This window comes from Hippichthys cyanospilos, chromosome 10 (genome assembly GCF_059441005.1).
Source record: "Hippichthys cyanospilos isolate Australia breed blue-spotted pipefish chromosome 10, RoL_Hcya_1.0, whole genome shotgun sequence".
Classification (NCBI taxonomy): domain Eukaryota; kingdom Metazoa; phylum Chordata; class Actinopteri; order Syngnathiformes; family Syngnathidae; genus Hippichthys; species Hippichthys cyanospilos.
The window spans coordinates 16,016,633-16,042,078 of NC_142378.1; the positions used below are offsets into that span (position 1 = coordinate 16,016,633).

The window sequence follows — 25,446 nt, forward strand, 5'->3', positions numbered from 1 at the left end:
GTCCACCTCGCCGGTTGGACTTGTGGCCTTCACGTGGTACATCTGACTTCCATTGCTATGGCTCCACGACATGGTTGCCACATTATCACTGCAGCTCAGGTTTGCTTGGAGATTCTGAGGCTCACATGGCACTAAGGAAGAAGATATCTATTTTGTTTAAATCCCACGCAGGAATAGTGAATGTAAACTTAATCTATGGTATACTTTGCAGTTAAACGCAGGATGTAGGCTCACCCGTCCTGATTATTTCCTCTTGACTCTGTGAACTGTTGCAATTTTCCCCCACTGCCGTGACGAGAAGGGAATACATCTGTCCACATGGCAGGTCAGTGATGTCACAGTTTGTGTTTGAGGTCTTGCAAAAAGCGCTGTGCCCGTTTGTTTGCTGCAGTGCGGCCACGTATGATCTGGCACCGGGAACGGTCGCCCAGGAAATGCTGACTGTGTGATTATCACAATTGACTGACTTCTCAACGACCACAGGAGGACAGGGAGCTGCAGGGAAGAGAGGTAAATGGCATAATCACCACATACCAATAGAATTCTTTTGAGTTCAAGTTTCAAGAAGTTGCAAAAAATACAATAAATTATTGGAAATCTACTTCACTTACAAGTGAAAGCTGTGATTGCATTGCTGGGTTGACTGGTGCACTGTTGGTCACGAGCCTTCAAGCTGAATGTGAAGTTGCGGCTGCACATTAGCGGTGGCAGAGCGCACGTGCTGTCGGACGTGGAGTTGCACTCGAAAATTTGCATTTCAGCCAGACTGTCCGTCACTTGGACGATGTAGTCCACAGCATCAGCAGCATCCCTGCCCATGACCAAGGCCGAGTTGGTAGAGCAATCAATCTCCACATCAGAGAGGAATGGTATGCAGGGAACTGTTGGGAGCAAATATGAAAGTCAGACTCGCTCACCAGTTGTAATTTTTCCCCATTTATGTTTACATAGGATTTATGCCACAACAGGTATAATCCAAGACAAATACAAGGTGCATTATTTTAAATCTGATCAAGCTCAAATTTAGTCAGAAACAAAATGTGTATGTGTGCTACACTTCACTGTACAGACACCTGGGGACACCTGACCATTACACTTACAGTAAACCCGAGATGCAGCGATTACTTGATTAACTGAAAACTAACCAATAATCAAATGAGTAAATATTTTTGATGATTATCTTGGTTACATGTTTATGTTACAGTGTTGGGCATGTCAGCTTCTCAGCAGTGAATGTGAATGTGTACTATCTTTCTGAAAGATCAATATAATACTTTGGAAAACAACATGTTATGGCCCAAACAATTGTCATTTTGAACTAACATGATTTCATCTTAAAAATAAAGGCAAGGAAATTACATCGCTGTTTTGGCAATAAATAGATTAACAAAATAAGCAACAGAATAACCCAGAATCGAGAAAATTGTTCGTTGCAGCCCTTCGGTAAACCAAAAACGGAACAAAAAAGTGAGTGGTAGCTAGAGAGGTCGCACTAGTGACCCTAAAATGTTTGTTGGAGTTGAGCTCATAGTGTTTTTGTTTCTCAATGCCCACCTCCTCCAAATGTGTTTTTTATGGCAACTGCTTTGTGCATTGGCTTCTTGTGTCCATGTTGCTTTTGTAAAAGTTAAAAAAAAAAAAGTATTTTTAAAGCAAAGAAAATAAAACGGTGCTTCCACTGGCTCAAAAGAAACCACTATATCACTGGTCTTCTAATATTCATGTTCCTTACCTGATTTAATTGATTTTGTTGAGCTATCTGTGCCCACACATCCATCTTTTGATGGCGTGATAGTAATGTCATATTCTGTCCCGCACTCAAGTGTGTTCAGATGACAACCGCCTTCAGTAGAGCTGCAGCTGTGCAGACGACCGAATGTGTCAAGAGCCGAGACCGTGTGCGTGACCCCTTCAATGCTGCTGGTCCAGTTGACAGATACCATCCCGGTGTCACAGTCCACAGTGGGGAGGAAAGATGACAGAGGGCACGGGGCTTGACAGGAAAATTGTTTAGACAGATAATCATTTCAAATTGAAGTTGAAGAATTCAATATTAAAACAAAAACAAATGTACACAAAAACAAAAATGCAAAAAAAAAAAAAAAATTGATTGGACATGAAAATGTGCAGGAATTTACTCTCTGTAGAAATACGCAATATTATTTCAGCACGCTGTATCATTATGCAGAGTTTTAACAACAGCATTGCTCTTGAGTAAAGGAAAATTTAAAAAACTTTTTTTGAATGATTCAGTCACTCATTTAACTCATGCGTGAAGTTTGACTACAGTTGTATTTCAGTAAATGTTTAAAAACAAGAAGTTCTAAAAGGATAAATTCAAATGGTGGTTATTTGTGTAGGACAAATGTTTACATTCACTCATCATGAACGTCAAAACAATTTGCGGCTTTCTCATGTTCAAATATATTTCAGGTTTTTTTTATTTTTCGTCCAGCCAGCCTTTCCCTATAATGCTTCTCTTTCATGTCACATGCAATCCGGTGCCTAACCAGCTGATTTGATGCGAAGACCCCAGTCTGGACTCGTGATTGCTTATCAATCACACATTTGGTTAAACAAAAACACACTCATTTCATGTTCAATGAGCTTAACGCATGTTCATAGAGTGAGTGAGAATGCCACAATACCCATCGAACACAAACACAGGCATGGGGAGTGCATATAAACTCCAGTGAAGGCTGGACCACCAAACCTGTCATCTCAAAAATGTAAGGTGGATCTGCTAAAGACTTTTCACAAAGGCTTAGTTCTTAATCCACATTTGAACATTTGAAAAATCCCCCCAAATGACTTTCATTGCCATGATTCGTGTACACTCAAATCAATCTAACTTACAGAGAAGTTTTCACACAATCATAGCTGCATGCAAAGTGCTATACATAAAGTAGAGCAATAAAAGGACATAAATGATATGAAAACAATGAGAACATTTAAAACAACACAGTAGACCCCCCAAATAACCAAAACAGATCCAAACATTTAGACAAGTTTTAAAAATGGACAGGGAATGACTTGCCTAATGTTAATGAGGTCATAGCAATTTTAGTATGTGACTTATCTTATGTAAATGCTTGTTGCGCCATCATTTTTCCACATAAAAACACTGCTCTCATGAAACATTTCTTCTGCTCTTAGATCATCTGTTTGTAAATGATTGTGAACCTACCTGTGGTGACTTGCTCTGTTGGGCTGTGGGAACTATTGCAGGAGTCATCTTTTGCCACAACTGTCACATTGTAGGTAAGCCCACACTGCAAATGTTGCACTATGCAGTGATGCATGCCTGTCATACACATGCTGATGTCACCTTGGCTGCTCAACACTGTTGCATGGAAGTATGGCGCATAGCCTGTTGACTGCCATGTTATGTTGAGGACACCTGACAGACAGTCAAGATTATTTTGGATGTTCTGTGGCACACATGGAGCTGTAAAAAAGAATATTCACTATATTTAGAGGGTGTACGACGCATCCTTGTTTTTTGTATTCTAATTCTGTACTATATGATATATCCCACCTGTACCAAAAGTTTCAATGTTACTTTGGGCTCCAATACAATTTTCATCTACACCTGCAACATACAATTGGTACTGCTGGCCACAGAAAAGACCAGATATGGAGCAGGAAGTGCTGCTGGTGTTGCACGTCCATCGCTGGCCCAGTTCGTTCTCTGCTACCACTGTGTAGGCCACTGAGCCGTGTGAGGCCTGCCATGACACCGAGATGTCATTTGAGTCGCAAGAGGAGTCAATATGAAGCTGGGTGGGAGGGCAAGGTGCTGTGGGATAAAAACCCGAAGAGTTTGTCAAATTGCATTGCATCACCGTCACACACATTTAAGCTGGGTTTAATAACTAATCAGTTGTCATGCAATTTTTTTCATGGGTGATATTTTCCCCCTAGAATTACTTTAAAAAGAGCTAATATTAATATGCCATAAATCTAGAGTAATACTTAAGAGAAAAATTAACGTATCATGCTCAATGTAAAAGTGCATGGATACGTTCATTTTTTTGACTCGTTCTTTCAATTTTACCGATCCTCATCCTCATTCACATGCGTTTGTTGGATTTAAATACAAATGAAGCTAAGTAAGTAAGTAAATAAATAAGTAAATAAATAAATAAAGTTAATGTATAATATTAAATATATTCGACTACGCACTGAGTGGCCCTTTGATTAATTAAAAAAAACAACTTAATATTTCTTTTTAAAATGTTTTTGTTACACTGTTATTGAAACAATGTTTTATTGTTATTCAATAAATGTACACCCCCCCCTCCAAACAGTCTTTTTATGTGTAAATTCCAGAAAAAAGGGGGAAAAGGACGGGGGGGGTCTATGCAAATCCATGGGTGCCGGATCATGAGTATGCAAGAATCAAATGTAGTTTGAAGTTATAATCACAATTTACCACTAGAGGGCAGGCATGGCTTTGTTGCACATCCACAAGGAACTCGGTTTCACCCGGAACTCTAAGATATTTAACGTGTGTTGGCTTTCTTAATGTGTTTGCTGATTTGGAATGACAGGCAGGAAAAATATAGCTTCTCGGTAATACAAAGCATTATATTTGAGTTGGCCAAAGGAAAAAAAAAAAACGCACTCGAGTTCTTTACAAGGTTATTTTGTTGTCTGCTTTAACATTTCGTTGTTGGATTATGATGGTCGATATTCTATGAGAAATGTATTGTGAAAATCTGAAATATATCAAAAGCATGTGTGTGCATATTTTGTCTACTTTAAAAGCAGCATTTTGTCACGAATTGGGGTTGTTGTTGTATGATCCAATGTGGCTCCCCAATAGCACTGATGAAAATTTGTGGCCAACTCTATCATTTAAGTTGCTGATCCTTGGCATATGTGCATTTAAATGTGAGTATAATATTTGATTCTATTATATCAAATTTAATGTAGATGACTTGATACAGTAGATCATGAACCATTCCTGTAGTTGATAGGCCCAAATTATTCATTCAGTGGTTCGGTTTTGAGGTGAAGTACTTTTTTCGTTTACTTCTGTACATTTGTCGAATGAGTACATTCTACCTGGATGTTAAGTTACACTGCAGAGTGGAAAAAAAGAAGGAATGTATGAACTTTTTCTCGCTACATGAAAAAACATTAAAACAGAGAAGCGTACCAACCCCAAATGTTGTGAAAAAAATGTGCAGGAATTTTACTCTCTGTAGGTTAGTTAATATTTTTTCAGCACACATTATGTAGTAACATTATGCGATGTCATAAGATCAACATTGCAGAGGAGAATGTTAAAAAATATGTACTTAAATTACTCCGTCATTGAATTTAGCAACATATGATGCAGAAAATGTCAGCATAAAGAGAAACAGTGCAAGTACTTCACACTTCTTTAGTTTATGCTAACCTTCAGTTATTTGTTCAGTAAAAAAAACAGCAAATAACTCTGACATGACATAATAGTTGATACCTGTGGTGATGCGGTGCCATTCATGGGCAGGACTGGAGCAGTTGCGTCCTTGCCCACTGACACTTATTCTGTAGCTCTCTCCACAATGCAGAGAGCTGATATTGCAAGAGGTGCTATTGGTGAAACAGGTTTCCTCATGCGTTACGTTGAAGGCATCAGCAGAAGCGTTATAGTAGCGAATACCACTGCCGTGTGTCCAAGACACCACTGCTGTGTTGGTGTCACACACCACCGTAGTCTCCAGTCCACTGTGAGGACAAGGGCCTATACAAATCGGTGGGAAAGGAGAATACCTGATTTTACTTGATATACAGTATGTATGGGTGCATTGCAATAAGATAAAACACAGCACAGTTTGAATGTATATCAGTAGTAGAATTGCAACATGAAACTTATAAACAGAATTATATAATGTTCCAGTCATACATTTGATTAGAAACACCATAAAATTGTATTTTTTATTTATGTTTATTTTGAAGGGGAAGTCAACTCCAAAATTTTCTTTACAATAATTAACTCTATGTAGTCCCACTGTTGGTCGTCAGCAAGTGGCAAAATAGCCGACCCTGAGAATAGGGGGGTATTTTATTCTACAAGCACAAGATCAACCGGCAGTACTGGGTTTAGACTCAAGGGATCTTTAAAACAAATCTGAATGGTAGATTAGTAGATTAAAATTTTAAAAATCACAATCAAAATAGAATAAGTTTTATACAGTAATTTGGATTCTTTCAAGTTGGCACCTGTTGCCCAAATAAGATCTTTGCACATGTTGGTATTTTCTCAGTTCAAAGATTGATAAAACTCAAAAATCACCATTACATTGTTATTAAATGAGAAAAAAAATAGAAGATTTGTTTACAGGAATGAGGTTGGCCATCTGAAAAAACACTTCTTTGTGTGTTCACTAACGCCTTTATAATTGTATAGGTGTTGCACTTTTCGAAGTAAACCACTAAAGTAAATGATCTTTTCTTTGATATTTGAATTGAACTGCACCTGTAAGCTTCTCAACATGGTTTTGACCAAAACAAACACAAACACTACCTGTGCTGGTGTAGATGGGCTCGCTGGACAAACTCACGCAGGTGTCATGGCGAGCAACAATGGTAAAGCTGTAATCCTGTCCACATGCCAGGTGAGGGAAATCACAATTGGTGTCGGTGGTGTTGCATTCATCATCGTGGCCAAGATTTCCCCGCGCATACACAGTGTAAGATGTGGCGCCCCTGGATGCGTCCCATGTTACCACGGTGATGCCGGTATCACAGTCAACCTGTGCTGTGAGGTGGGTGGGGATGCATGGAGCTGTTGGTGGAGGGAAAGAGATGAAAATGAGGTCACTCTTTCCAAGTATGTTGCTGAGTAGAATTCGATCGGTTAGTACCTGTGTCGAAGCCTTGGGCAAACGCTGGTTCACTGCTGCATGAATTTGTATGCCCGACCACATTGATAATGTAGCGCTCCCCACATAGCAGCTGGTCGAAGGTACAATTGGAGCTGCTGGAGTTACAGGTGGTTGTCAGTTCTCTACTATCCATAGCTGACACCGCATGGGTCTGATCTGGACCGGGGTTTCCCCATGTCACCAATGCTGTGTTGGTGCTACACTGCAGATTCACCAGCACGCTGTCTGGTTCACAGGGAGCTGAACATCAAGAGAAAAAAACATATAGAGGATGAGGAAATGGTGATAATTCTGTTGTTGTTTGAATGAGTTGAATAGTCTTTTTGTTAAATAGTGCTACACCAATCGAACCGAAATGTTATTTGTCCTTGGGAAGAATCAGTTTTGTTCTGACAGAGTAGCTTGGTTTTAGGTTCGCAGAAGGGAATGACGGAATGATGATAATAAGCTGTCATTCATAATGATAAAATGTGTTTGGCTGACAATTCCTTTGAAATTCCAGCCACAAACAGATTCATAGCTCACCATTTGATAAGATGGTGGACATTCTACAGTTTTCATTTGATTACCGGTACACTCACGAATATAATATTTTACAGTAATGATGGATGGATGGAATTTTAGCTTGAACTCAGTCATCATTTCTCTTGGGCAACACAGTGGAAGAGTGTTTAGCACGCCCACTTCATAGCCAAGAGACCAGAGTTCAATTCCAGCTCGCTCCAGACTTCCTGTGTGGAGTTTGCATATTGTCCCCGTGCCCGTGCAGGGTCTTCAGGCACTCCGGTTTCCTCCTACATTCCAAAAATATGCATAGCAGTTGTTTTGGACACTCTAAATTGTCCTTAGTGTGATTGGGTGCGTGAATGCTTGTTCGTCTCTGTGTGCCCTGCAATTGGCTGGCAACCAGTTTAGGGTGACCCCTGCCGGATCCCTGACATCAGCAGGGATAGGCACCAGCAAGCCTGCGACTCAAATGAGGATAAACAGCTATAAAAGATAGATGGATCATTTATCTTTGGATCCTCTTTTACTAGATTATTTTTCATGTCCAATAAATACCTTTGAAATCACTTTTTGCAACTTGCTAAAGTGACATCACATTTACTCAGGGCTCAGGTAACAACCAATCATGGCTCATCTTAAAAATGTCACAAGACCAAACCCAGAAAACAGGTGAGTGGTGATTGTGGTCATTCATGCATTAATGATACTCAAGTGATTGATTACCCGACTGTATGATGTAGTCTGATCCTTTTATGGTGCCACAGCTGACTGAGGGTGTCGTGACCACAATGCTGTAGATGAGGCCACATTTTAGGTTCTGAATGGTGCAGTGTGTGTTTGTTGTGTTGCAGGTCAAACGACTCTCATCACTGCCGATGGCGATGGCTGTGTAAGAGGTGACATCCCTGACGCTCCCACTCCACTGCACCGCAAGGGAGTTGTTATTGCAGTGTAGCTCCGCTTCCACTCTATCAGGTAAGCAAGGAGCTAGAGAAGAAAACATCAGAAATCCATTTTAGCAATGTTATCGAACCCAAACAATGAATTTTATTCATACCCGATTCAAATGTTGCAGTAGCGCCCGTGAGGCTAACGCAATTGGAACTGGAAGCAACCACTGTTGCTGTGTACTGACAGCCACAGTCCAGCTTTACTGAGCACGTTGTTGACTCGGACGAGCAGGTGACCACGTGACCATGGGTGCCAGCCACTGTCACTGTGTAGTTAATAGCATGAGCACTCGGGGCCCAGGTTAGTACTCCCAAGTTGGTGCCACACTCAACACTCACTGTCAGATTAGTTGGAGGGCATGGGGCTGACAGAAAAGAAACATGTCATTCTTTTAGTACACAGGTGTAAAGATAGATTTTGACATACATGTGTTTGCTTCATAGTCAATGTGAAAAATGTTACATAAATCTCCAAGGTTGACGCAGACCAAAGTATAGAATTCACTGCCAATACGTACATTACAATTGCTAGTAAATATAAAGTGGATTTGTTTCTAACTGTTCCTAATGATTCTACTCAGTTATTTGTTGTCAGATTGCCTTGAAAATTCATTGACCTCGAGGTATCAAATTTCACTTAAATTGTCCCAAAACTATTATGATCTCCATGTGTGTCTTACTCCTCCTGCAAGTGCATCAGCTTTGTTCTCAAAAGAACAGCTCTTCTAAGTAAGTACCGTATTCTCCGCACTATAAGGCGCACCAGATTATAAGGCGCACCCTCAATTAATGACATATTTTAAATTTTCTCTATATATAAGGCACACCGGATTATAAGGCGCACCTTCAGCCAATGACATATTTTAAAACTTTTTCAGTCGCAATATAGTAATACTCAAAGTAATAACAATAATAATTCAAATAATAACTCTAAACTCTCAATAGCATAACAACTCAATGTCAATATGACCAACTTTGTTCAACTGTAAACACACAAAAGAAACAGGTAAATCTTACTTTATCAGTTCATTCCCCATCTACGGATCCCAATCTCAATATTGATCCGTATATAAGGCACACCTGATTATAAGGCGCACCATCAGCTTTTTAAAAAAATTAAGGCTTTTAGGTTCACCTTATAGTGCGGGAAATACGGTACATTCGTGAGTAAATTGAGGTCATTCTTATTTCAGTTTACATATGTTTGTGGAACAAGTATTTTCTAGCTCAATAAATGTTGGAAGACAAATTAGTTGTAAATGCTGAATATTGATTTGAACCTGTTTGTGTTTGTATCAGCGGGCCGACATCACTGGTGCACTCTGCGTCCATGGCAGCAACTTCGAGCATGTACAACTGGCCGCACTGCAGGCCACTGATGACCTGGTACGTTTGGCTGGTTGAATATATGGCGCTGGTGCCGCTCTCCTCCTCTGCATGGATTATGTAGGTAGCAGCACTTTCTGGGCTTGGATCCCATCTTATAGTTATGTCATTGTTGCTGCATGTTGTTTCTCCAGTCACTGATGATGGTGGGCAGATAGCTATAAACCAGAAAGGTAAAACTGTGATGCAAATGTTGAATGAAAGTGGGTTCATAAAATATATGAGTGAGGCTATTTGAAATGAAAACCAATTATTTTTAAAGATACCAAAACCTCTCAGTTCAGCACTTCTCCACTAGATTACAAACATGATATTAGAAACATTTTTACTGAAGAATAATTTAAAGGTGTCTAATAACATTATGATCCCTATGATTATTCAAACTGTGATCATTCTAATTATTAGCATTGTAAAGTCTGATACAGCTTTACTAATCGACCACTGCGGGTTAAGAGATCGACCGTCTGCGGTCCACTTTGTTGGACTGTGGGAAGTTTCCTGCCCAATAGCTTTGCCAGCTGTCAAGTCATCATTGCACTATATAGCACAATTTGTTTTCTGTAATCTATACTGTGTACCTGTATCTGTCTATATTGTGTATATTTGTCTGTATTTGCTACATGCAGCATCCAATTCAACCTGTGGGCATGGAAGGGGGCTCCTCCCACCTATGATCCCTTCTGAAGGTTTCTGATTTTCCCCAAATTGAGGTTTTTTAGTTTTTACTTCCCCTTCTGGGAGCTTTGACAGTGGATGCTGTTGTGTACCTTACACCAAAAAGATGTCTCTGTATGACTCGACATGACCTCTTTTCATCTGTGAAGCCCTTTGAGACTTTGGTGTTTCAGGGCTATACAAATAAAATGTGATTGATTGATTGATACTAATGTATTAATTTTATTTTATTATGCGAGTGGGCATCATTTTAAAATGGATTATCTATGTAAAATAAAAGATGCTGGTGATGATAAAAAAGAAAAAAAATGTATGTATGTATATTATATATATATATATATATATATATATATATATATATATGTATTTCTCTTGGAATTCATTTTTACAGTACACAGTTCATATTACCTGACTTGAAAGGTAGAGGGAGGCTAGGCTCACTCCAGCATCCTCTCCCAACGGTCACAACAGAAACGGTGGCTGTCTCGCCACAGTTTAGTCCTGTGAGTGTGCAGTTCGTATTGCTGGAGTTACAGCTGAGGTGGTTGGCCAAAGAGGTTTCCGCTGTGACAACATAGTATTCTGCCTGCATTGCAGCATCCCAAGTCACTTGGGCCACACTTCCATTGCACTGCAGAGAAATCTGCACATTGTTGGGAGGACAGGGACCTATAGGAATAAATAAATAGGTGGTAAAGTAGAGAAACAAGTGGCAAACCCATTCCAGTAGTCACTTAATTTGCTCCTGGTCAATTGATTAAAAACAAAAGTGCACTTTAAATTGTGTGGCTGTTCACAAAGGACACATCCGTCTCTGGTTTTTCCTTCAAACAGAAAATTGACTTCAATGAACCTTCAATTTGGAATACCATGCATGGCTTGATCTCTGTCAAACTCCTCAAACTGACTCGCCGAACCCCATTTGTTTGATCTAACCAATGGAAGAACCACTGTCACAAGAACTTAGAAGAACAAGCATGTCACGTAATGTTGTACCATTCATTACCTGCAATAAATGTGTATGGGTCACTACTCAAGCCTTGGCAGAGGACAGACAATGGGGTAACAATGATGTAGTACGTATGGTCACACATCATTCCATCCAGATGGCAATATGTGTTATTTGTGCTGCACTGTTTTATGTCACCACTCATACTTTGTGCTGTCACATTATATGAGACGGCACCAGGACTAGCCTGCCAGCTCACTGCTGCTGTGTTGTCATCACAGAGCAGCAAAACTTCAACTTCCATGGGGGCACAAGGTGCTGATGAAGAAAAACAAGCAAACAACATAAACTGTTGAGTGACAATGCACATAATGGACTCAATAATTGTTCATTTTCTCTTTCGCTTGCTATTTCAACAATAGGAATAGTTTAAACGGATGCCTGAGGTTCTTGGCTGTTGTGATCTCGTCACGTTTCATTCAAGGTTGCAAATGTTCTTAAGACATGCTGAAACAGTCTGTAAAGTTTATCGTAGACATTTGGAAGAAATTATATACAAAAAAAGGAGAAAAGGCATTCTTTTACCACCTCATGCATGAGGAGAACAGAGAAGAGAATCCATAAGTACAATTCTGTTGCATTCAAAAACAGTCTCTCAGAACTCTCTCTTTTTATTTGATTCAGAGACTCCTAGTTAAAGGAGAGTTCTGGCCCTAAAAGGGGAAAATTGCAGCCGGGGGGAAAATGCAACCGGAAGACAGTGTATTTGTCTGTCTATGTGTGTGCATGTGAGTAAAAATTTAGTACATGTGCAGCAAAATATTCTGTGTTGTAAAATATTCTGAAACATATTTTGTAAATCACAGGTGAAGTGATAGCTGTCTGCAGTTGAACCTGAGCAGGCCTATTTGAGCTGGCCTTCCCACAGCAAAGTTTGAGATTCATTCTCAGGGCAAACCATTTCTTCATTGCAAGCAGTTATTGATTGTAACAAATGTATAATCACTATATTTACAATTATTCCTACACACTCTTTTTTTTCGTGTTGCAATGACAATTTGAATACGCAAAAAAATTCCATGCGACAGGAAAAAGAATTAGGACTGTATGAGAACGTCTAAAGAACATCTTAGAAACAACGGTGACCTTGAACGAAACCTGAAACGATCAAAAGAGCCTCTGCCTTCACCGACGCTTGCCCTCAATGGGATTAGTTCATCCTAATATAAATCTAAAGGATTCTTCTCACCTGTCAGTATCTGTGTTACACTAGACAAGCTGCTGTTGCAGTGGTCACTCACTGCCATTACAGTCACATTGTACGTGGAACCACAGTTTAGTGAGGGGAGGGAGCAATCCGTCTGTGTGGAGCTGCAGGAGGTCATGTGGTTTGCAGAGTAGGCATGGGCATAGAAATTCGTGCTGCCCCAAGGTTCATCCCAGCTCAGAGTAGCAAGGCCTGTTGTACACGAGTACGTGTGGGTCACATTTGTGGGAGTACAGGGAGCTGCAAAGAAAGGAGGAGATTCATCATCTGAGCATACAGACATGCAGGATAAGCTTAAAACAACTGTAGGTTGTGTCACAATTAACAAACAAACCTGTCACAATTTCATAGGTTGAGCTGGGATTGCTTGAACATTGAGCTCCCTGTGCAACAGCATGAACTGTGTAGGTGTGTCCACAAAGAAGGTCGGCCAGTGTGCAATTGAGGTCTGTGGTAGAATCACAAGAAGTCGAATGCCCCATGCTGGAGGTTGCACTGACTGTCACGTTTATGTCATCCTCATCTTGCAGCCAGGAGACCAAGGCTTGTTTGGTGGTACAGTCCAGGGGATGGACATGAATTCTCGGAGGGCAGGGTGCTGGCCAAAAAAAAAAAAAGGGGAAATTAACCTAATTCTGTTTGACATTTACATGGTGATGATTTCAAATTATGTAGCCCTGCATTGCTAGTCTGCATTGCCTCTAAAGCAGTGGTTCTCAATCCTTCTTTTCAATAATGTGCACCTTGTGAATGATTTTTCAACCCGAGTACCGCTTTAATTACCGCACAGTATCTTTGGATGAAAAAAAAAGATTAAAAAAAATACGTACAGCGCCATTGGTATCTTTGTTAAATTTTGGAACCACATTTGTAGTGATAGTTCTAGGCATATTTTACACAGGAATCCCTAGACATAGGTGTCAAACTCCAGTCCTCGAGGGCCGGTATCCTGCATGTTTTTTATCCTGTTCTCTAAACACACCTGATTCAAGTGATTAGGATCATTTTCAAGATTTTGCAGAGCTTGTTGATGAGCTAATCATTAGAATCATGTGCTTTGGTGGGAGAAACCTAGAAAATATGCAGGATACTTTTCCTCGAGACCCGGAGTTTGCCCCTATGCCCTAGAAGATTGATCATGTAATAGCATTTTTTTTTGTCTTCTCTGCTGGAACTTGCATCACCAATGACAATTATAAAACCAGACAAAATAATAATATGAAAAATGTATTGTTCCAGTCACGACATTAAAGAGTGTTAAATTAGATTGGCTGATGCCTGCAGAAACCCTGTGAAAATCTCACAAACCCCCTAAAATGCTTTCATGTGCCCTCATTAAAGAACCACTCCTCTAAAGCATGTTTATCTTTACCTGTTGTTACATTAGTTTGAGCAAGGAAGGAACTGGCGCAGACCCCGTTCTCTGCCAGTACTGTAACAGTGTAATTTTCCCCGCACATTAGCTGGCGCAGCTCACAATAATTCATAGTGGAAGTACATGTTTCATTGTGTTCACTGGCCACAGCCAGAACGGTGTAATATTGTGATCCAGAGCTGTTCTCCCACGATACTGTTGCCACCCCAGAAACACAGCTGAAGGAAATGCCAACACTTGAAGGCTCACAGGGTGCTGGAGATGGAAGTAGTGATAGGATGCAGGAAGAATAGAGATATCAGGAATTTTAGGTTGCTGCAATTTTCTTTAAATTGGTCACGAAAATTATACAAAAAAAAAGATGAGCATTTACCAGTTGTCACAGAGATTTCAGTGCTCTTGGAGCTGTTACACTGGTTGTTCTGAGCCACAACACTTAGCATGTATGTGTTAGCACACTGTAGGCCAGGGAATTGGCAACTATGCCCCAATGTGGAACAGGAAGAGGAAATGTAACTTTCCACTCCAGTCAAAGTGGAGGTATACGACAGTGCACCAGCAGCTGGGTCCCATGATGCGTGCACGGTGTTCACAGAACATTTTACAACACTTTGGACGTTCACAGGAACACACGGAACTGAGAGAAGACAGAAAATGAGAAACCATCAATTTAAAATGAGAATACTGAACCTCCAGAACAAAACACTTGATGCAGTTTTAATTTAATATTCAATCTTACCAGAACTGATCGTCTCTGGAAGACTGCTTGGTCCTTCACAAGTGCTGCTAATTGCTCTAACAGTCATCTCATATTGCTTCCCACATGTTAAGTTGGCTATTGTGCACATTGTAGTATCGGTGATGCATTTTATTTCCGTCACGTTTCTGGCCATGATGCTCACGCTGTAGTTAATAGGCATTGACCCGGGCATCCAGCTGACGGTCAACATGTTGTTGCTGCAGTTCAAGGCCTTGGCAACATTCTGTACCATACATGGGGCTGACATGGGCAGAGTTAAACACAGTTTTTCAAATGTAAGAAAAGGACACTTTTTTTTTTTTTTCCAGTGTAAAGAGATATTTTATTATTTAGCCATTTTCAACAGTAAAAAATTAATATTTTGCTTATAATTGGTTTGATAACCAAATTATGTTTTATGTACATATTGAGTTCAGGGCTCAGGCAACAACCAGTCACAGCTCACCTGTTTTTTGGGTTTGATCACGTGGCAAGGTTAGCCGTGATTGGTTGTTGGCCCGTGGTCATGTGACATCATTTTTAGTTTGTAAATGTATTAATTGTTCCTGAGAATTTTTTGTTGCCATTCTAACTACGGACAATACATTTACTTTTACGACAGTAAATGTCTAAACAGCTCAGGTATCCCTTCAATTATACAGTATATGCATACAAGAGAAGCTTAAGCAAGAAAAGTATCAACTAAAAATGATTTTTGTGTGATTTATATAATATATCAAGGTTATAACAGATAGAATAAGTGTCAAAAATGTTCTCGCTTCTATTGGTCAATCTGTCTGACAATTTGAGGAATGTAAAAGAACTAGTTTTGTTGATTACAAGAGATATATTTGGCTTATTTTATTAGTGCCCTAGTAATCTCAAATCCACTGAATAGATGCTGTGTGCATTTCAAATTTCACTGGATAGAATAAGTCAAAGAAATTCTGACTACTGCCAGGATGCCCATGGGCAAGGTACTAGACAACATGGGGGAAATGTCTAAGTAGGAGAGAGGCAGTAAAATTTTAGGGAATTATATTATCATATATAATAATATCACAATCTAATCAAATATGTTAAACTTCATCTGGTTAATTTCCATGGAACAATGCCAAGATTATAGATTGAGGAAGGGATTAGAAAAAAATGGTTCAATTTAGAACTGTGAAAGAAGACTATAAATACGTGCCAAAGTCAAGAAATAGAATGAATGAATGCATGCATGAATGAATGAATGGGAAACTCACCAGTTTCATGGATGACCGGCTTGCTCTCAACACTTTGGCAATCACCATTCATGGCTGACACAGTGAAGCTGTACTCCTTGCCACAATGCAAGTCTTCTAATTGACAACTAAGGTTTGCCACCGGTTCACAAGTCACAGCGTGTCCATCTGAGCTCACGCCTTTGCCGATGTAGGACACTGCGTTAGGGCTACTGTCCCAGCTCAACGTGGCAATGTTGCTGCTACAGTTAACTGAAACGTTCAGCTGGGCAGGGGGGCACGGCGCTGCAGGTACATTTAAAACTATAGTTAGTATGCAAGAAGACAAAACGTGGTGCACAATGTATGTCTGCATGCCTTTACCTGTCCATACCACTACTTCAGAACTCTCACTACTAAAGCAGTGGTCATTGCCAGCGGACACCGCAATGCTGTAGACCAGACTGCACATCAGACCGTCCAACCTACAGCTGGTCTCATTGGAAGCACACAGAAGCTGATGGCCATCTTGGTGTGTTGCGGCAACCCTGTAGTCCAGAGCGCCACGGCTTGCTTGCCAAGACACGTCAACATAACTCTGCTCACAGTTTGTCATAGCCACCACATTTGCAGGCACACATGGTGCTGTAGGAACAGGAATCATGATTAGCTCAAGTGCTTATGAGAAGTCTTCACATTTGTTGTGATTCTCACCTTATTGTGACAGTAATGTGGGTGAAGTGTCTTGCTATTCATACAGACTTTTAAAACACATTGAAAATGTATGTGTTAAACGTTTTAAAAAGTGTATCTTTAAATAAATAATTGGCAGTATTGCGGGATCACAATAGGTGAACTACGATAAAGTGGGGGATTACTATGACCATTTAAAGGACACTCACCGGCATTAGCATATTTGGAAATAGCAAGAACTGATGGCTGAAGGTTTTTTACTCTAATTGATAACAATTTTTTGTGATGATTTAATGCTTTATTACACTGACACATATGAAATACTTAAGTGACCCCTAAGGGTAAGCGGTACAGTGTTTGTCTCCCAACTGAATGTTGTCGAAATGTCCTTGAGCAAGACACTGAGCCCAAATTTGCTCCTCGTGAACCTGGCAGCATCCTACTGGGCAGCAGTCTTCATTGGTGAATTCATTTGTATAAATGGGTGAATGTGAGCCTTTGTAAAATGCTTTGAGACCCCATATGGTGTAGAACGTGTTGTAATCCAGCCACTCAATTGATTATTTACCTTTTCCAATAGTGGTGATTTCATCTTACTTCAACAAATAAAAGGCTAAATTAAAGCATTAAAAAAAAAAACACACAAAAAAAAAGCATGCTCACTCACCTTTCCAGACAGGTAAGACCGAGGGATGACTGACACAGTTGTCAGTGATGGACATCACTTTCAATGAGTAGTCCTGCCCACACTCCAGTGAGCTAATACTCAACTCAGGCTCAGTGGTGTTATGAAATGTTTGTGTGTTGTTGTGTGAAAGTACAGCGACGTAACTATTCGCTTCACTTGACCCATTCCAACCAATGGTGAGTATTTGTGACCGGCAGTCTAAGCGAGCATCCACCTGGGGCCCACAGGGGACTGGGAGGCGAAAAACATGAGACAGTAAAGATCTGACTCTGAGCTATTGTAGAAATGCAATTATTTCACCAATTAAAAGACTGCCCTTGATCAACTTTGCGAAAATGTAATTAAATTATGGTGATGTGTCAAATGAAAAATGACATCCCACCAGATTCCATGTAGATGGGTTGAGAAGGCATGCTGGGGCAGATGCTATCATGGTGGGAGACAGTGACGGTGTAGAGTTGGCCACATATCAGGTTTGGTACCCTGCAGGTGGTTGTAGTTGAACTGCAGCTCAGAAGTCTGTCATCTTCATCCACAATGGTGGCGGTGTAAGAGTTTATTTCAGGCTGGCCCTGCCATGCGACGACGGCCTCATTGGCTTCACAATCCAAAGAGGCCGTGACGTTATTCGGGGGGCAAGCCGCTGAAAAAAAGGTTGGAAGTTTTGTTTTCATGAAAATGCAAACGAGTATTTATTCATTTGTCAAGCAGGACACACGTTAAAAAAATGCTTTAACATGAAGAGAAAGTTCACCTGTCTCTAAGGTAACTGCCTCGCTCTGCGTGCTGTTGCATTTGAAGTTGGAGCCAAGGACATATGCACTATAAAGCGTGCTGCACGTCAAGCCAGTGATCGTACAAGTTAGGTCCATTGTGGTACAGCTGTGAACGGCGCCACTGCCGTCGGTCACCATGGCAATGTAGAAAAGTGTACTGCCTGACACTGCCCAGGTCACAGTGATGGAGTCAGCTCCACATTCTTTGACTGCTGTTACGTTGTGAGGTGTGCATGGGACTAGAGGAGAGAGAACAAAGCAGGAGAATCATCTTATTTTTAGATTAAGTCAACACATATTAACTAAATCACATTTGATGAGTGAAGATGTATTGTCCACAAATAACTTTTAGTCACTAATTTTCAGTCATTTAGGCCTCAACTGAGGTATGTGTTAATTCATTCAGAATCAGAATCGCCTTTATTGTCATTGTATAGCATACAACGAAATTTGGGTGCTACTCCTTAGTGCATTTTGTTAAAAAACAGAATAAATAGAGTAAAATATAACAGTATATAAATACAATGTTTAAAACACACACAACAAGATTTCAACGGCGATTCTGCAGGTGTTTTTAGCGCCATGAAAGAAACAATACATTTTTGTTTTCAAATTAAGAGGAAATCAAATTGAAAATGAAACAACTGGTTGCTTGTGATGTCTGTTTGGGTTCATTGTTTTTTGTTGATGTAGTGAGTTTTCAGGTTTCTCTTTTTGTGGGGTTTCTGTTCACTTCTGTTTGGGTTCATGTTATGTTTCATCGTGTTGGTGTCGTTAGTATAATTTGTTCCACCTGTTGTTCGCGTGTACCCACCTCCATGTTTCATCCAATCGGTTTCCCTCGCCTCATGTTCCCATCCAGCTGTTGTGTGTTTACCTAGTCTACTTGTATTTCAGCCCCAGTTTTGTTTCAGTTATTTGTCGGGTCATTATTTTTCCTCGCTGTTCACCTCACTGCTCTCCTCGTTCCTCATGCTCCCCCATCATCCTGTTTCTCTGCTGTTCCCCTTGAGTTAAATTTTGTTTCATTTTTTTTGAGCCAAGTTTCTCTCAGTTTTCCTGCAATTTTTGGGTCCCCTTCCTTCCTCTTCACCACTCACCATGCCGCCACGTGAGAGCAGTAATTCCTTTGCAAAACGTTGTTTCATTTTATTCAGATGTGCATTGCCATTAGTAACACGATTTTCCGGCAGGTGAGAAAGAAATATAAGAGATGTTTTGTTTTTTGGAGGTGTTTTACAAAAAACACCAAGAGATAGCACTTTAAATGTAGTTTGAAAGTTTAACCATTCAAATGTGGAGGGCACACATTTCTTTTTTTATTCATCCAAAAGTGCTTTGTGCTGAAAAAAAAAAAATCACAGCTCATAGCTCACATCATTGAAGAAGGTTTGAGAACCACTGTTCTCACTCATGTTCTTTTGATATAATTACCCCTGGTAATTGGCCCTAGTGGACCTGCCAGCGCCCTGCAGCAGGCAGTAGCCTCCATTGGTGTACAAATGTAAAGCTCTTGGTGCACCATATTGTCTTGAAAAGGCTACAGAGGTCCTCTCCACTCCAGAACAAATGTGATAAATAAATGGGCTGACCTGTCTCAGCAACAGGTCCCAGCCTCCTTGGACTTGCACATTCATCATCAAAAGCTGTGATGAAGATGGTCAGGTACTCTCCACAGGGGACATTCTCAATAGCACAGCTGTTGGAAAGTGTGCTGCAGTTGTAATGGCTACGCCCCTTATTGCCAAAAGCCTCCACTGTATAATGCAGTGCACCCTCAGCAAGGTCCCACTTGCTGACCAAAAGGTTTGAGTTGCAGTCTGCAGAGGTTTGCAGATTTTGGGGTATACAGGGTGCTGGAAGAAAACAAAGTGTTCATTGATTATTTAGAATTGTATTCCATTACCTTATGATAGACTGCCATTTTCATTTTAGCACCATTATACCTGTGCGAATATCAACTGTTGAGCTTGTCTGACTCTTGCACTGCCCTGAGATAGAGTAGACGCTGAAGTCGTACTGTCTTCCACAAATGGTATTTGTGAAATAACACGAGTTGTCCACTGTCAAGCATTCTTGAACCTCACCCTAGCAAGAATCATGGCATCAACACTTGTGAAAATCCTCTCATTGTATTGTATTTATTGATTTATTTATTTATTTTTACATGGGATGAGCTTTTAAAGCATATACCTTGGTATCCACTGCCCTGGCTATGTAATAGGCTGTGCCGTTTGTATGCTCCCAGGAAAAGATGATGACTTCACTGGAACAATCCCGCAACAATTCCAGGTTCTTGGGAGGACAAGGAACTTAAAAGAGAGAAGTAAGAATTACAAATCCACACTATTTTTTGTTGAACCTTTTTTATGCCCTGATAGTGTTTAATCACAGCAACAGTTTATCGGTCGGGACTTGCGGCTCGTTCTAACAGGAATCGCCAGTTTGAGTCAGTCACATGCAGAAGCAATTGTTACACCTGAGCTAACACCCTTCCTGACACAACACACCCATTTTATCAATCACAACAATAGCTATTAAAGACAAATAGAGCATGAAAGCAGCTCTAATCCCAAAGCCAAAGATGGCACTATACTGTGGCTTTGTGCTCCTCTGTATGAGGTTTCATGTTAAACACAAACAGAAGGTCATTCTCAGCAGGATGTATGAGACATAATGTGTCAAAATAAAGTTTATGGGCAGTTCAAGTTTTCATTGACGCATAGATGCACACAGATGAACATCAACTTGGGAATTAGGAAAGCACAAACATGAGACAGGTTGAATGCTAGGAACGTGACAATTATCGGACACAACACTAATCTACCTGGGATTTATTTACTTTTACTAGCTGTGATCCGAAACAAGAATCTGAAGTTCTTGAACTCTTCCACTTGGTGGAGTCATCCCCGACCCGAAAAAGCATTCTCACACTGAGGTCGGAATCAGAAATGTGGTTTCTCATCCTGCGTCCCACTCCAATCCGCTCCGGCGAGAGTTAAAAATTGCAGCGTAATGACTCTGACAGAAGCCAATTAATCATCAAAAAGCACAGATGCAATACTTGGGTCACCAATCCTGGACCCCATCAATGCTGGGGATTTAGAAACTTTGTCCATAAAAGTTATTAAAAGGAACTTATTAATAACAATTTCCAAATTCAGTAAAAAAATCTGTATCTACAGTTCATTGCACACCAAACATTTCCAAAATATTACAGTAGATTATGTTAAAAGATTTTGAATTATTGCAACATATCACTCAGCCCTATTGTTTTGTGACTGCGAGCATAAATACTGTAGACAATTGTTTATTTCTGTGCTAAATGCATCTGCAGCATCAATAGCGTGGTAAGGTTTTTCTCACCAGTCTGAAAGGAAGCCTGGGTGGCGTTGCTCAGGTTTTCACAATTTTCAGACATGGGTGTGACATGAACCATGAATGTCTGGCCACAACCCAGTCCGCTGATGTGACAGCTGGTACCCTGGCTGGTACATGTCAGCAGCGTGCCATTCTCGCCAATCGCCGTGGCCTTGTAAGAGTCGGCCCCAAACACCGCCGTCCAATGCACCATGACGGACTCAGAAGCGCAGCTGTATTCCACTGATACGGCAGAAACTGGAGTCAACTCTGTCAAACAGTACAAGGTTCAATTTACATTACATTTAGCATCAGATTGACATAATCCAAATGGAAATGTTCATAAATATTCATGATTTAAACACTGCGCAGCATTCCAACCTCCTAAAAACTTGTACTTTGTCTTTTTCAAGAAGTAAAAATAGCTAGCACACAATGATATTGAACTTGATAAAACTTGATAAAAAAACAAGAATAACATCATTAAAAACAACATAAATAACAGTAGTGACCAGTAGCCAGGGATGATGCATCAACAAATTGCTAAAGCTTAGTTTTCACGACCTCAAAGTGCTTTCATTATTATTATTATTATTATTATTATTATTATTATTAGTAGTAGTAGTAGTAGTAGTAGTAGTAGTAGTAGTAGTAGTAGTAGTAGTAGTAGTAGTATTATTGCTGTTGTTGTTGTTGTTGTTGTTGCAAATTAATTTAAAATCGTATTATTAAAGAGTTCAAAGTCGGGAAATAATCAGGAAAAAAGTTTTTGATAAATACAATTGTAAAAAATACAACTGTTTCCCATACATTGTCATGTCTAGCATTTGTTTACTTTTTTAAATAGACAAGGAGCACAAAATGATAACAAATTACTGGTATTGTTTCCAGATACTTTTCAGAAATTACTATCATAAGAATGAAATGAAAATGCTCTTTTTTTCATGGATTACAGCAGAGCCACTATTTGTGAGGGATATAGCTGTGTATAAATGAAGCCCATGAAAAGCTTTGGAAAATCAAATGACTTTTAACGAGTTATAGCAGCTCTGCTTACTTACTGTTAGTAGTATATATGTAGGTTGTAGGCTCGCTTGGTTGCAGAAACCAGCTGAATGAGGATACTGAAATTCTGTATGTTGAACATGGGAGGATGCTGTGCAGATCCACGCTGGTGTGAGAAACGTTGTACACCAGAGGTCCATTGTTGGCTTCGTCAATGTTTCGGACCTCTACGTGGTAGAACAAAACATCCTCTACTGGCAGCCACATCACTCTAGCTGTGTCGTGGCCCGTTTCTGTCACCATGACGCCCACAGGGGGATGCATCACTACAAGCAAACAATTACAGTGGAGAGGAACATTCATACAAGCCCTGTAGATGTGCTATACTGGTCCAAAGTTTAATAATACTGTATTTTACAAATTTAGAAGCATAGATTACTAAAAATGTAACAGTTTTAAGATTGAAATCCCTGTCCAAACTTACATGAAGGGGGTATTAATGGTGTTTTTTGTTTCGTTTTGTTTTTATTTTGTTTTTTACATGATACTTCCCACCTTCCGCATGATTTTGATGATTGGATGGAAATATAAAGAAGGCAAAGTAAAATGCAAACACCAAATACTCATACTTAAGTTTTGTTGTGTTTATGTTTTGAACTAAAGTTAATTTTGCATTGTATTTTTATTTACCTTTGGTGACCGAGATCAGTGGTTCTCAAATGGGGGTACTGGGAATTTCAGGGTGTAATCGAAATTTCAAATAAAATAAACAAACAAACATGCAAAAATCCTTCAAAAATAATTATTGAATGATTTAAATGTTTCAGGAAAATATAAGCTCATAAAACATTGTTTTCAGTAGGTTATTCAATTTCATTATTTCAAAAACCCAGATTCTCCCTCATACTGTAATGGTTCAACCCAATTAGTCATGGGCCACCTCTCATCACCTGTTGAATTAATGATTTATTTTTGTGAACACAGCTCTACTACGAAAAGTTTCATATTTTTCTGTAGACAAATGTTTATTTATAATTATTTCTTTTTGAGAACAGGTCTGACACTTTATGTTGATTTTTAGCAATAATTAAGTTAATTATTTATTTTGTGAAGAGATCGCTTCTGTCATCCCTAAACTGGATGCTTTGTGGTCATTATTTTTTGTGGACAAATATTTATTAATACCGGTAATCAATTTAATAATTTATTTTTATGAAGAGATTTCTACTGTCATCCCTAAACAAGATACTTTGTGTTGATTATTTCTTGTGGATTAATATTTATTAATAATTAAATTAATGATTTATTTTTTTTTAAGAGATTTCTACTGTAACCCCAAAAGAGGACGCTTTATGTTTCATATTTTTCTGTGGGCAAATGTTTATGTTGATTATTTTTTGGGGGACAATAATTAATCAATAATTAAGTTAATTAATAATATATCCTTTTTTTTTAGAACAGGTCTTACACCTTATATTAATTATTTTGGAGGGAAAGATAATAATATCGATATATAAAATCAACATTATTAGATATGTAATAATATTGAAATGATCTCCTTTTTATTACAGATTTCTTCTATATCTTGAGATTTTAAATAAAACAAACAAGCATGCAAAAATCCTTAAAAAAATAAGTTCATAAAACCAAGTGTATGTTTAGTATGTTATTCAATTTAATGCAATAAATCACACATCTTTAGGTTGGTCATTTTTTGTGGAACAATACAAATGAAGTGTTAAAGGGTCTAAAGTTTAATAAATCAGACACCGATGGCATGTTTTAAGTTTGATTGTTAAACGCAAAAATGTTTTGCACTTGTTAAGGGGTACTTGGCTGAAAAGATATTTCACAGGGGGTAGATCAATGAAAAAAAGTTGAGAACCACTGTCCTAGAGGATAAAAGATGTGACTCACATGTGGTGACGGTTCTCTTTTTGCTTCTGCCACCCATTCCTGCATGGTTCGCGGTGTAGACGAAGCAATCATAGTTGGTGAAAGTGGTCAAGTTTGTCACCACGATGGAAAGCGCGGTGGTGGTCAGGTTTAGCATTTGTCGCTTGTCCTCAGAGTTCACTTGCAGGAGGTAGTACTCCGCTGAGGGAACCTCAGTCCAATTCACCATGATGGAGGTACTTGACAGTGCTCTCGCATCCACAATCTGTGAGGTGTCAGGGACTGGGGGAAAATGTACAAAGATCTTTCACTATCACGATAAAAATAGAATTGAAAAAAGAAGAAAAACAATTTTCTTTTTTTGTAATTGCTTTTACCTGTAGATGCTTCACTCTTGTTCTTACACACCACAAAATAGAACTGAAAGGCTTTTAGCGTCACATAATAGATAGTTCCAGGTCTTAGCCCTCGCACAATCTTTTCTGTCTGAGTGGCAGGCAGAGTCACCACAACGGGTGCAACACGTGTATTGTTTTTCACCCGAAGATCCAAAAAGTAGTTTGTTGCTCCAATATATGGGTTCCATTTTACCACAATAGACGAGGGACCAGAAGGTTCCGCTGTTGTGATTTGGCATCCTGGAAGAAATTTAATTTAGATATAAACAATTCTTTAAAAAAAACAAAACAAAATAAAACTGAGTATTGGTATATGCGCACAATGAAAATTGGGGGGGGTCAGGAAAAAAAAATTGGAAAAAAATCTACAAATAAGTTTACTCACCTTCTGCGTAAGATATCTGCAAACAACAAATTTAATGCAATAAATTACACATCAAAGATGTTTAGATTGACAAATTATTTATTTTTCTTCATAATATTTACCTTTGATAGAGATAGCAATGCAAAAGAAACCCCAATGGCTCCTAACCATCCCATCTTTGACCATGAATGAGGGATTAGTTTAGAGTGAAACTGGAGTCTAATACAAAGGGGAGCCTAGATTCTATTGAGGTTGAACCTGGTGTCTTTGGGAACCAATCAGTATTTCCCAAATGGGGACAGGCTGATCCACCAACAGCCTCAGGCTGTCAA

At 39.4% G+C, this 25,446-nt stretch overlaps 1 protein-coding gene across 1 annotated transcript; it reads right to left on the reverse strand.

Moving 5' to 3' along the window:
* Positions 1-211: 211 nt before the first annotated feature.
* On the reverse strand, positions 212-25,290 carry LOC148417286 (uncharacterized). Its single transcript, XM_088425872.1, has 27 exons — positions 25,237-25,290; positions 25,136-25,151; positions 24,730-24,990; positions 24,374-24,634; positions 22,513-22,782; positions 21,458-21,721; positions 20,285-20,403; positions 20,038-20,179; positions 19,684-19,947; positions 18,070-18,330; positions 17,698-17,958; positions 16,319-16,579; positions 15,977-16,240; positions 14,727-14,987; positions 14,361-14,624; positions 13,985-14,242; positions 12,947-13,210; positions 12,595-12,852; positions 11,403-11,663; positions 10,805-11,065; positions 9,616-9,879; positions 8,443-8,700; positions 3,539-3,799; positions 3,188-3,448; positions 1,733-1,993; positions 612-881; positions 212-495 (listed from the first exon to the last, which is right to left on the reverse strand). Exons 1-27 carry the CDS (start codon positions 25,288-25,290, stop codon positions 212-214), a joined length of 6,384 nt encoding a protein of 2,127 aa, XP_088281998.1.
* Positions 25,291-25,446: the final 156 nt, after the last annotated feature.

Bases quoted from the DNA above. Each gene is read 5' to 3' on its own strand.
- LOC148417286 (XM_088425872.1), bottom strand. From the start codon at position 25,290: ATGGGATGGTTAGGAGCCATTGGGGTTTCTTTTGCATTGCTATCTCTA. The intron at 20,180-20,284 runs GTATATGCTTTA...GATTCTTGCTAG, and splicing joins CCAGGGCAGTGGATACCAAG to GGTGAGGTTCAAGAATGCTT. The intron at 14,243-14,360 runs GTAAATGCTCAT...TTCCATCTCCAG, and splicing joins TGAAATCTCTGTGACAACTG to CACCCTGTGAGCCTTCAAGT.